Source organism: Carica papaya, chromosome 2 (assembly GCF_054855325.1).
Source record: "Carica papaya isolate Zhongbai chromosome 2, ASM5485532v1, whole genome shotgun sequence".
NCBI lineage: Eukaryota > Viridiplantae > Streptophyta > Magnoliopsida > Brassicales > Caricaceae > Carica > Carica papaya.
The window spans coordinates 17,547,443-17,560,140 of record NC_142310.1 but is presented as its reverse complement, the minus strand read 5'-3'; the positions used below and the strand labels follow the sequence as shown (position 1 = coordinate 17,560,140).

Genomic DNA, 12,698 nt, shown 5'->3' with positions numbered 1-12,698 from the left:
TGTCAAGACTACTTTAGAATCTTAGCACTCTGGTAGTGTTGATAAAATGTTGATGCTTCCTTTCAATTCTTCCATTTTGTTGTGGGGTCTCCACACAAGAGGTTTGATGCAAAATTCTTTTCTCAGCATAAAATTTCTTCATTTTGAATTCTTTACCATTGTTACTCCTAATCACTTTCACCTTCCTATCAAATTGAGTTTCAACAAATGCATAAAAATGTTGTAAGTGCATGCTCGTCTCAGCCTTGCTTTTTATCAAATATACTCAAATACATCTATTATGATCATCAATAATTGATAGGAAATACTTATAACCATCATAAGACATCTCATTATAGGGGCCCCAAATATCACAATGAATTAGATAAAAACACTTTAATGCTCTATTGTTACTATCATCAAATGCAAGTTTATGCATCTTAGCTAGTGGGCAAACATAACACAACTTATAACTATTTGTTTTGGCTACATTTGATTTTGTAATTGACTTGGACTATGAATGGTGTCCAAGTCTGTAGTGTCATACATCAACTTCTTGTATTTCTTTGAGACCCAAAAGGGTTGCACCTGTGAATGCTGGTTTGGTTGTTTCTCTTAATGGTATGGTGGAATTAAGTTGATACAATCCATCCTTAATTCCTCATATTGCAATCATTTTGTAAGTTATAAGGTCTTGGATAACACACTGTGTTTGTGAAAAAATTAAACATCACTTACAATCTTGTGTTAGCCTTTTAACATAAATTAAATTGAAATTAAATGATGGCACACATAACACATTGTTGAGAACTATGTCCTCACTTAACCTAACTATTCTAGTGTGCGACACATCGACTTTTACACCATTAGGCAAAGTAACATTGGAAATGATATTTGATGTAATTTTAGTATATAATTTTGGTGTGTGAATAATGTGATAAGATGCACCACTGTCAATTATCCAAGAACACATATATTTTCACATGTCTCACTAGAAGATACTTGATTGAAGGCATTTTGTTCAACATGTCTCTGTTTGAGGTCAGCATAAAGATTATATGCAGTTTTTGCATGAAATGTGCTGGCCTTAATGTTGGAGGCCAGATTTGATGAATCTAAAATTGTCCCAGTCAAAACAATGGGATTTTGGTTTGTATTTGAAATTGTTTTGGTTAAAACAGTAGAGTTTTTATTTGTGGTTCTCATGTGTGAATATAAGTTTTCTATTTCTATCATTTGCTTTGTATGTATTTCCCTCTTTTTTATAGATTTGCAACTATGATAAACCTAATAATTTCTTTAAATAGACATTTGAACCAACATTTGGATTTTCTCCCTTTTTTTTTCAGGTTTAGACCAACCCGTTTTGTACGTGTTTGCTTCACTTTTTTTTTGGCTCCAAACAACATACTTGCTCTAAATGTGTCTGTTTCTCGGGTTTAGATAAATCGAAATGGATCTTTTCTATTCCTCTTTTTTTTTTTGTTCGGGTTTATATCAACAAACCTGTTCTGATACTATGTTATAAAGTGAACTTTTACTTTCTCAATACACACCAGATCCTAGATTTTCTAACAACAATACATTACTTCGGTAAAATATGAAAAAATTAATGTACAATATCTTTACTCATTGAAGATAATACTTGCTGTTGTCCCTTAATGTCCAAGTTGAATATCTGCAAACCAAATAGAAAAAAAAAAAGAAAATTCATAAACCTAGAGCTTTTGGTGTCTGTGTGAGAGGAAGAAGTTTGGAGAAAAAGGAAATCCGATTATGGGTTTTCTGATGGAGAAGAAGAGGTATTTATACCTCATTTTCTGGTGTAACAACAGCCAAAATGCACCGTTTAATGAAACAGTGCATTTTGGTTCTCATATGGAAGCAATCTTATAGAATATGGGTTGTACACAGCCCATTTCCAAGGGGCCTTTTAACAAAATGTAAATAAAGGAGGTGAAAAAATAGTTTAAAAAGGGTTATGTGACATTTTTTCTTCTTCAATGTTCATGTTTGGTTATGACATTGACAATAGTGATTATTTATAAATAGAGAATGTATGTAAATTTATCTAGTCATAGAAGATGATTTTTAGATAATAATGAAAGATGATGGATTTGGAAAAGTAAAATAATTTTTTCTTTCCAAAGACAACCTAAATATTTATGCATTTATCATTTAAAATATTTATTGTTCTTTAGTTAAAATTATCTTTAAAAGAAAAACTAAAAGAATTAGAGATCAAATTGTAACCAATGTAATACGTGTAAAAAAAATTGAGAACTATTTTGATAATTTATTCTATATATAATATATACTTTTAACTTTAAAATTTAATTTTTTAGTTCATTGTATATAAATATATTTTATACAATATCGGTTGGAAACAAAGCAAATTTGGTGAATTCACTCATGATTTAGGAGAAAACGTGAACTTTGTGTATTTAAACTTAAAGCTGCATCATATTTGAATTTTATAAAATATAGTATGAACTCAACTTGTTACAATTTTTATATATAAAAATTAATTGTAGTTGTAAAAAGCAATATTAATATTATATTGTAAGAGTGATGTTTAAATAACCTTTTAGTAAAAATACTTTTAATAGAAAATTGTTATATGCTTGAGAGAAATAATTATACAACTTGTTATCATCTTAAAAAGTAAAAATTTTGTATTTGATGGAAATATTTGTTATATTGAGATTAAAAAAATGATACAAGAAGAAAATGAATCAAAGAGAAACTGTTGTATTTGATTAAAATAATTATAGATATTAAAATAACATAAAATTAAAAAGGCAAGAAAAATTAACTAAAACAATATTTGCAAATAAATATATATTATAATATTTATAACAATATATTTTGTATAAACATTAACCCCAATGTTATACACACACACATATATATATATATAAAGCAAAAATATTTTCTATATAAACATTCTAATTCTTATACAACAAATATATAAAAAAGATCAGAATGTTATATATAGAAAACATCAAATCTGATTGTTTTTATATGTATTTTATACTATACATATCATAATATATATATGTATTATGTAATATATTATTACATTTACATAATATATATTATATAATATGTACTATATTTATATACATGGAGAAGAGAAGAACAGAGCAAGCAGATGAGATGACGGGTTCGACGACGGCAAGACCAGCACAGCTAGCGGACAGCACGAGCGAGGCCGTGCAACAGAAGCAAGAGACGACAAGATTGTGCGTGACGGACGGTCGAGATCATAACTGAAGAAAGAATGACGTCATGCGAGACTATTACTGCTACGGAAGGTCAGACGGCTGGTGGCTGGAGGCGGAAATTGATATTTAAAGGACAAAATTGTAATTTTAAAAAGAAAATGTTAAAGCTAATTGACAATTTTGAAAAGGATATGGTAAAACCAAACATTATTATTATTTTTAAAAGCATGTATTTTTAGCTTTTTACTTTTAAATTTATGAAAAATATATTTAAGCTTTAGTTTTAAACTATTTAATTAGAAATTAAATATTAAAAATTTTAAGGTATTCGAATTGCGGACGAAAAACAAAAAAAAAAAAAAAAGAAAAAAAGAAAAATTCAGCCCGGTTTGAACCTGGTGGATGCGTCCCTTGAACCTTGAGGGTATAAATGTAAAACCATCTGCACTTTAAAACCGAAAGCAAACAGGCGCTCTCAGAAAATTAGATTTGATATTTCAACGGTAATCCCTCTCCTCTCTCCCTTTCCCTCTCCCCTCTCCCCTCTCCCTTTCGCTTTTACAGAATAGCTTACGACAGAATACCGAGAATTCAATCTTCCAAGAAGATGGCGTTGGTTAAGGTACGCTAGAAAGTAGTTATGCGTTTAAAACGAGTAAAAGTTTTCTTTTCTCGTTCTCTCTCCCTCCCCTTTTCTTTTTTAAATTTTCCTTCTATTTTCTACGTGATTCAGAATACTAGGGTTTATATGTGATGCACATTTTATCTACGGAGAAGATTTTTCTACGTTTCTTTCTTTTGATTTTGGAATTTCTTTGTAGTTGGAAGTTAGAAGAGTTAGGCATAAAGAATTTGGGGTTTGTAGAGACCAGATTCATCGTACATAATCTTGAATACAAATTCTCATTGCATGTATAATTACGGAATGAATTAGGATCTCATCTCATTCCTTTAGATATTTGGAAAGAGTTAGTTTTCATTTCTCTTTTTCTTCTGAATCTTCCTGTTGTTTTAAATCTTCAGTCCAATGAATTGGTTGAAACAAACACCTGAGAACAAGTTAGAGTTAACCAAAAAGAAGCCTCATCGCTGTTTGTATTAGTTTCCATTTCTTCTCATTAAACACTCTTTACATATTTAAGCTTAGAGTTAACCAAAAAGAAGCCTCATAGCTGTTTGTATTAGTTTCCAGTTCTTCTCATTAAACACTCTTTACATATTTAAGCATAAGAGAAACCTTGAAAGTAATGAGGAAAACAATTACCTCTCCTTCTCCAATCACTTTATAGTAGTAAAGTTCAAATTGCTTAGTTTCTCTTCGTCGATTCATGATTGTTGTTATGTTTGTTAAATGAATCATTTAACTGAACCAATAAATGTTACTGGCAAAATTTAGGGAAAATTTATGGGTTCTAATCAAGTCACTGAAGATGGCTGCAGCCGGATGATTGGTAAAGCTATAGCTACCTTTCATAATCATGTATGCTAGAATTATATATTCTTGTATTGCAGTGTATATATATTTTCTAATATTACTTTTGAACAGCGGTGAGCAAGAATTTCAAAGTTTACTCAGAAAATGAAAAGGGGAAGGTTGATACCAATGGCCTGTAAGTATCATCTCGTATTGTTTCTCTCTCAAAAGTTGTTGGGTAAATGTAGGAGTATTTTTTCTTTCTCCAGTAAATTTTTGTGAGAAATGCAAAAATAAATTTCTAAGTACTAAAAGACATTGAATTGAGTTTATTGTTTACTTGGGAAACACCTTAGTTAAAAAGCACATTGCATATATGTTTGTCAGTTTTATGTTGCTAAGACAGTTCAAGGGACTGTAAAAGAAAGTAGTCTTCATATTGTGTTGGAAGGAAACTACTCTAGCATATCATGTTGAAAGACTTTGTTGCTTTGACTTAAAAAAAAAATTCTAAACCATTTGATCATGTTTCCCTTAGAAGGAAGTCTGTACAAGCAAGTAAAGGAAGTACACGAACTAGCACAGGCAATTTAAAGGTTTCTACCTCTTCAATCTTTCCCTATATTACTGGCGACTTTCTTTTTTAATTTTTTATTCTTTAAATGCAATTTGTTTTCTGTATAAGACAGAACACTTCTTTTTTCCTTGCTTGTATCTTTTAAGATAAAGGGGAGTACTATAATCATGGAGAAGTACAAAGGCAAGTGTGAGAGTTCCGGTAAGGCTTTACGAGACTAAGTTTGGTATGAAGCCCATCACCATGCTGTGAGGACTCTTCTCATAGTTTCTTATGTTCCCTGTTCAGAAAATTCAAAAGTTCAAAGAAAAGCATTAGCTGATGTCAGCAATGTCAGTGCCAAAGTGTCTAAGAATTCAATGGTTTATGGTACCAAACAGATGTGAGTATTCTTTTATTTGGATATTTTCTTCTTGAAAGGTCAAAACTTAATGGACATTTTCTGAATTTTAAGTTCCATTTTCTTGTTTCTTGATATATATAGTGCCTTTTGATTGCCTTTTGTATTTATATGCATATGGAGGTTTAAGCTCATTTAACTCATAAGTGCCTAAAAAATAAATTTTTATACATTTTGTTGAGTGCATTGTTATTGATCTACAGTTCCAACTAATTAGTTGAGTGTTTGGAAGAAAGAATACTCATTAGTTAAAAGTTCATAAAATGATTAAAAAGGACGATTTAATATTTCTAATTAAAATGTCATTATCGTGTTTTCCTTTTCACTCTAATTAATCTTAATTATTTCAAAAAACTTTCATCATTGTTAAATTCTAAAGAATACAAATATAAACTAACAAATTTTTATACAATACAAATACGACACAGTTTTGCTATATTTTAGTAATGCAATTTGTGAGATATTAATTAATAGCAGAATTAAGTGTACATTTGAGATTTTAGAGGAAGAATGTGGATTAGAGTTTTGTGAATTCTAGAGGGGCATTATGGTAAAAACATTGTTACAATCTCTTCTCAGAAAAAAAAAGTGTTTCCCTCTTGGAAAAAAAATTATTGATTAACCCAATTTATGAATTACTGCCTTATATGCTGAAAAAAGGAGTTCCTCTTCTTTTTTTTCTTTCTCCATTTATTTCTTTAATTTACAAAGAAGAAGGAATGACTTTTTTTTTCTTTAATCTCACATTTGCTATGCAGTATGGGTAGGAATGAAGGAAGTGTGATTAGCCAAAGGTACGGTTATTATTAAAAAGTGCTAATTGTCACTAGTATCATACTTGTCTTAGAAGTAACATTCTTCTGGTTTGTGGTTTTATAGTTTGACTAGTGTGTCTTTCTGTGTCTTGATTGTCAGGATAACAAATTTTATCATTGTTGCACTGTCTTAGAGTTTTTATTTCTCTCTTCTGTAGTAATTTTTTGAATTATTTCTTTAACAGAAGAATTTTCTTTTTATTTAAATGGGAACTGAATTACTAATGTATCTATTGTAAATAACAAACTAACCTTTCCTTTTCTTTTTTTCCCTATTGAGAGTTGAATTGTTTTGACATAATATTTTTGATTTTTGTACGTAGTAAAATTACCAGACTGCCAACACAAAATATTTTAAATGTCCTGACCTTGTCAGTTCTTAACTTTGGATCTCCCTCATAAAAGGGAGACAGGTGGTACTTAGCGAAAGAAACTGGTTAGAAGATGTTTCATTGTATATTATGTTTCTTATTTGCTTAAAGAAAAAAATTTTAGAAGAATAATTTTTATACCTTCTCTTGCCTTTATATTTTTATTGATATTTTATGATAGTATTACTTATTTGACTCTTGATTTTTCTATCTTTTTAGGGTATCAGTCGGTCCAGGTTCTAGAGCTCTGAATGTATCACTGCGAAAATCTATCATGGTCAGGATGCATGATAAGTTTATGCTTTGTTTATAGCTTGTTGTTTCCTTATCCATTGATCTTATAAATGACTTCTGTTTTGATTAAGTAGTTATTGCTAGAAAGGATAAAATAATCTTTTCGGCATGTTCTAGTAATATATACGCATGAAAATTAACTGTAGTTCCATCCGTAGCTAGGTTTTGGCCAGAGTGTTGCAAAACCATTGATGAGTAGGATGGCTGGAATTCGGTATTGTGCAATAATTTTTTCCTTTCTCTGGTTTGCAGCCCATTTAAACATGATAAAAATTACCACAAACGTTCCATAACTTTTATGCTACCATAATGCATAAATGCAAGAGCATATGAGTGTTTGCTTGCTTTAGCTGTTACATTATTTTAATATCAGTCTAATGACTGTTTTTTAGAGATAGTGGATTTCATTTAGAAGGCTATAAGAGGCTATTTTATCTTCTGGCATTGTGTGTTCTCTTTTCATTTCCTTAATAATATTTCTTTTTCTTTAAAAAAGATATGGTGAATTATGTCAATACCTTAATAAAAAAGATATGGTGAATCATGTCAATACCTTAATTTCAGTCATGATGAAATGCTCCACTTATAGAAGAATCTGATCTTTTATTCTTTGTGATTCTTATGAGAATACCAATTGACTAGGGTTTACTACATAGAAAGCAAGTATCTTTACCTTATAAGAAGAGAAGTTTGATCAGGGAGGTAAATTATAACTGGAGATATTGGTGGTAAGTACTTGGAGCTTGTCTTAGGGAGGGTTAGTTTATCCCTCTATAGCAGAGTTCTTTTGGAAAAAGTTTCAAGAAAATGAAAATTGATTTCAAGAAATTTACACATGGCCTTTAAATTATAAAAGTAGGGTTAAATTAATCCTTTGAAGGCATGCATTATACATTTTGTTTTGATAGAAAGCATAAGCAAATTTATACTACAAAAGATCTTAGAACTGTAATCCTCACAATAATTTAATGTCTGGACAAAATGCAATGAGATGGTTTATTTATGGTTATATTTGAGTTCTAACATTTCAGTTATGCTTTTTTGTTATAGCATCATGATGACAAATGTTTATTCTCATGGCCAGCCAATATCACCATCCTATCAATGATCGTGGGACTATAACCCCCACAATAATATATTGCCTGGAAAAATAAAATGAGGTGGTTTAGTTATGTTGATACTTGACTTATAACATTTCAATCATGCCTTTGCTTTTTGTACAGTACCATGATGAGAAATGCTTATTCTCATGGCCAGCTAATATCACCATCCCTCATTCTCATCCTGTTTGTCCTTTTTATGGAATATGAAAGTGAATGATTTTTCTTTTCACTCTTTCTTTACAGCGAACGGAGAGGGAGTATGGTCAGGCTCTTACCTCTAAGATAGGCAAGTTTCTGTATTTTAGAAACTTTAATGTCTTAAACTCATTCTTTATTATTTACTGGCTTGGGGTAACACAGGTACCAAAGATGTAAAGGTTGGTTTAGATGATCAAAGGACCAAGAGCGGGAATGCCAAGGCTGTTACTGAAAGGTTTCTAGCTTTTTATTTTTATTTTCTTGCATGACTCCACCTAAAACTTAGATTTTGATCTTTAATTAGAGAAGTTTTTTGAAATTGGTACAGGTTCCTCATGCTCTTGTATTTGCTTCATCTTTATCTGACCTTTAATTATGAAGAAATTATTATTTTTTTAAAATCTTAGGGATACGAAAATTTGGTTATCCCCACAAGATTTGATTGATTTTCTGTAGATTATCTGACTTATTGGTTGAGAATAGTTTCTATATCTACTGTGTTTTGGTTCTTATGTCATCCATTTATGCTCGAAGGAAGTCTTTGCAAGCTTTGAAGAGGATGAGTGAAGTAGGCAATCCAAGTGTGGAGGTTATATTTCTGATTCATTTTCTTTTTCTATTTTCTGCAAAATATTATGTAGATATAAAAACTAATCACAAAACAATTGTTTGATGTTTTATCATATTTTGTTTTATACAGTTTTGGGTGTGGAAGAATGAATTGTATTTTCATTGAATAAATAGAGCTTTACATATACAGGTTTTATAAACAATGAAAAAAGAAACCCTGTTAATTACATGAGAGCGGTATATTAGTAATATACCATTTACCCAACTTATTATATAAGTATACTTCCCAATATTTTTCATCAAACTGATGAATAGATATTATTCATTCTAGCTTGTTAATAATAGTTTGAAATCCAAGATTACTCAACCCCCTGGTTTATACATCAGCAAGTTGCAAAGTATTGGACATGTATGGAGTACATATCAGTCCACTATCCAACTTTTCTTTGATAATGTGTCGATCAACTTTAATATATTTTGTCCAATCATGTTGTATGGGCTTGTGAGCAATATTAATTGCTGACTTATTATCGCAATAGAGTCTGATAGGTCAATTCTACTGAATCTTCAAATCTTCCAGAATCATGTTCAACCACAGGAGTTCACACACCCCTTGAGCCATAACTCTAAACTCTGATTCGGCATTGAATTGACATACTACATCCCGTTTCTTACTTCTCCAAATAACTAAGCTTCTTACGATAAAAGTGCAGTTCTGGATGTAACCTTCTATCGACTAATGAACCTGCATAGTTAGCATTAGTAATACTTTAATAAGCAACTCATTATTTCTTTTGAACATGATTTCCTTTCTTGGAGTGTCATTCAAGTAGTGGAATATTCAATAGGCAAATTACAAACGCACTTCTTTAGGAATGTGCATGAATTGATTCACTACGTTCATTGTATATGGTATGTTTAGCATTGTATATGATAAATATATAAGTTACCCCACTAGTCACGGGTACATTTTCTTGTTCACCTTGAGATCTTCCTTTGTTAATCCCAGTTTGTGATTGGGATTAATTGGTGTATAGGCAGACTTGCACGCTAGCTTGCCAGTTTCTTTCAAAAGATTTGTAATATATTTTTGTTAGGAGATAAATATTCCAGACTTAGAGTAGTCCACCTCTATCCTGATGAAGTATTTAGTATTCCTAATTCTTGATCTAAAATTCTTTTGTTAGACGTTGCTTGAGAGCTATCTTCTCTTCTTCATCATCCTTATAGCAATAATATCATCTAAATATACCAGTAGTATTGTGGCTTCCCCCAGCCTCCTAGTGCTTGATGAATAGGGTATGACATCTCTGACTCTATTTATAGTGCATGGGTAACATTACTCTGACAAATCTCCCAAACTCTGCCTGGGAAGATTGTTCAAGTCCATACAGCATCTTTTTAAGCTTGCATACCTTATTCTTCTCTCCTCCTTTGACAAACCCGGGAGAAAACTCCAATATAAAATTTCTCTTCCCATTCTCCGTGTAGGAATATATTTTTTACATCAAACTACTGTAACTGCCAATTAAAGTTAGCAGTTAGGAATAGTAGAATGAATACTGTATTCATCTTTGCAACCAGTGCAAAGGTTTCTTGATAGTCAATTTCTTATATCTGGATATATTCGTTAAGTCACCTAGTCTCCTTTATCTTCTATATAATCTTCTTTTAAAGATAAAGTTGGTCAAAGAAGAACTCGGTTTCAACAAAAATCACATCAGTTGACACATAAAAATTCATAGTTGATGGGTGGCAACACTTGTATCCTTTTTTGGTAGAGGAATATCCCATGAAAAAACACTCGATTGCCCTAGGGTCGAGTTTCCATATTTGATATTGATTTATGTAAATATAGTCAACACACCCAAAGACATGAGGTATAAGGTTGTTTGTGACTTATACCTCGAGAAAAATGTAGTTAGAACTTCTAATGGACTTCAGATATGTGACATTAACATGACTACTGTGGTTAGTGAACTATCAGCTGTGGTAATCTTCCTATTGCTGAGAGACGGAGTATGAATGTCAAAACATTTAGGGGAATTTGTCATGTGGTTGATGGCTTATGAGTCCACTATTCATGATAATGCAAAGGATTTATCTGGGCCATTTAAACTATAGGAAATAGGAAACATAGTTGAGTGTGCCATGAGGCTTGTACCTTTAGGTTTTCAAGCTGCTTAAGTCGGATTCATAGTCATTCAATTTCTGCCTTAAAATACTAGGTTTTTCTATTCTTCTCCTCTTGGGCTATGTGTCTGTTCCTAATTTTTCTTATATCCCCAGTATTTACTTGAGGTGGTAGGTTTTTCATGAAGCTTCTAACATTTTTCTTTGGTGTGCTTTGGTTTTTTGAATAAGGTACTCTAAAGAATATCCCTGTTTTTCTTGCCAACAATCGAAGTCTCACTTTGATTTGGTTCCTTACCTAATTGTCGTGGTTTACAACCTTTAATTACCATTGCGGATCCCTGTGTTGTGTAGATTCAAGCGTAACTCACTTTTTACCTTCCTTTGTACTGATTAGGGATATTACCTCGTTCAGATATGATATCAATTCCTTCATTATGATATGGACTCTCATATGATCATATTTCTCATTGAGTCATGCCATAATTTAGCATACCCTATATTTCTTAACAAATATTTTCAAGACGGTTGCGTATTTACTGTTTTCTATAGTGATGCTATGTATTAATCAAACTCCTGTCATATAATTTATAGAAGGTTTGAGTACTCTATGATTGTCCTATAGCCTTGCTTAATTGTCCAAACCTTGACGGTCAAATTATATATTTGGGCGACATCTTTTCTCTTGAAAAATGTTTTCAGAATTGAATCCTAAATGTCTATTGCTCTAGGCAGACATATAACTGGTTTACTGATCTCTGGTGCTATATAGTTTCAAAGTTAGGCCATAATCATAGAATCTTCTTCATCCCAAGCATAAAAAATGAGATTCTGGCGCTCCCCTTGGGGCCAAACACAAAGACAAAGTTTGGAATCCGATCATTGATATATTTCAAAACCGACTTGCCAACTGGAAGAGAAAATTCCTATCAAAGGGGGGACGTTTAACTCTCATTAAAAGCACCCTATCTAATCTCCCTATTTATCTCCTTTCAGTGTTCAGCATTCCAACTTGTATTGCCAACATTTTGGAATTCATTCAGTACAACTTTCTCTGGGGAGATGAAAATAGTAGCAATAAGAAAATTCACCTTGTAAACTAGAAAGAAATCAAGAAACCTATTAAAGATGGTGGTTTGGGCTTGAGATCTATAACTACACTTAACAAGGCCCTTCTTGGAAAATGGATTTGGAGATTCTGGAAGGAAGGTTATTATTGTTTATGGAAATCAATCATATTGTGCAAATGGTTCAACAGTGACTATCATGATTAATCTAGAATTAAAAATAGCACATTTGGTTCGAGTCTTTGGAAGAACATCTAGAAACTAAACAGTATCAATCTACAACACTATAGTTGGGTTATTGGGAATGACAACAAAATAAGATTTTGATCAGACATATGGCATGATAAGTTTACTCTTCAAACAAGATTCCCTCTTATTTATGCTATTGGTAGGGATAAAAATATTTTGGTTAAAGACTCTGCAGTTCTTAACAAACAGGGCTTTTGATAGGTGTCAGTATTTAGAAATTTATAAGAATGGGAGTTAGAGGAATATTTATCATCACTATAGACTCTGTCTTCAATTCAAGTTTATGACAGGGAGGATAACC

General features: G+C 31.5%; 1 protein-coding gene across 8 annotated transcripts in view; it reads left to right on the top strand.

Annotated features, from left to right (window-relative positions):
- The first annotated feature begins 3,677 nt into the window (after nt 1–3,677).
- The window catches only part of CYCB3;1 (cyclin b3;1), a 32,758-nt gene continuing 23,737 nt past the window's right edge, over nt 3,678–12,698 (top strand). For 2 of the 8 annotated variants that reach the window (XM_088213461.1, XM_088213460.1), the window contains exons 1-11: nt 3,678–3,828; nt 4,603–4,657; nt 4,753–4,816; nt 5,159–5,216; nt 5,344–5,398; nt 5,486–5,579; nt 6,356–6,391; nt 7,003–7,060; nt 8,424–8,466; nt 8,541–8,613; nt 8,913–8,967. In XM_088213461.1, the coding sequence (XP_088069587.1) occupies nt 3,814–3,828; nt 4,603–4,657; nt 4,753–4,816; nt 5,159–5,216; nt 5,344–5,398; nt 5,486–5,579; nt 6,356–6,391; nt 7,003–7,060; nt 8,424–8,466; nt 8,541–8,613; nt 8,913–8,967 (606 nt within the window). In that variant the 5' untranslated portion in view covers nt 3,678–3,813. Of the gene's footprint in view, nt 3,829–4,602; nt 4,658–4,752; nt 4,817–5,158; nt 5,217–5,309; nt 5,399–5,485; nt 5,580–6,355; nt 6,392–7,002; nt 7,061–8,423; nt 8,467–8,540; nt 8,614–8,912; nt 8,968–12,698 lie in introns of all 8 variants that reach the window. The other 6 variants (XM_088213462.1, XM_088213463.1, XM_088213467.1 and 3 more) reach the window with 6 other exon arrangements.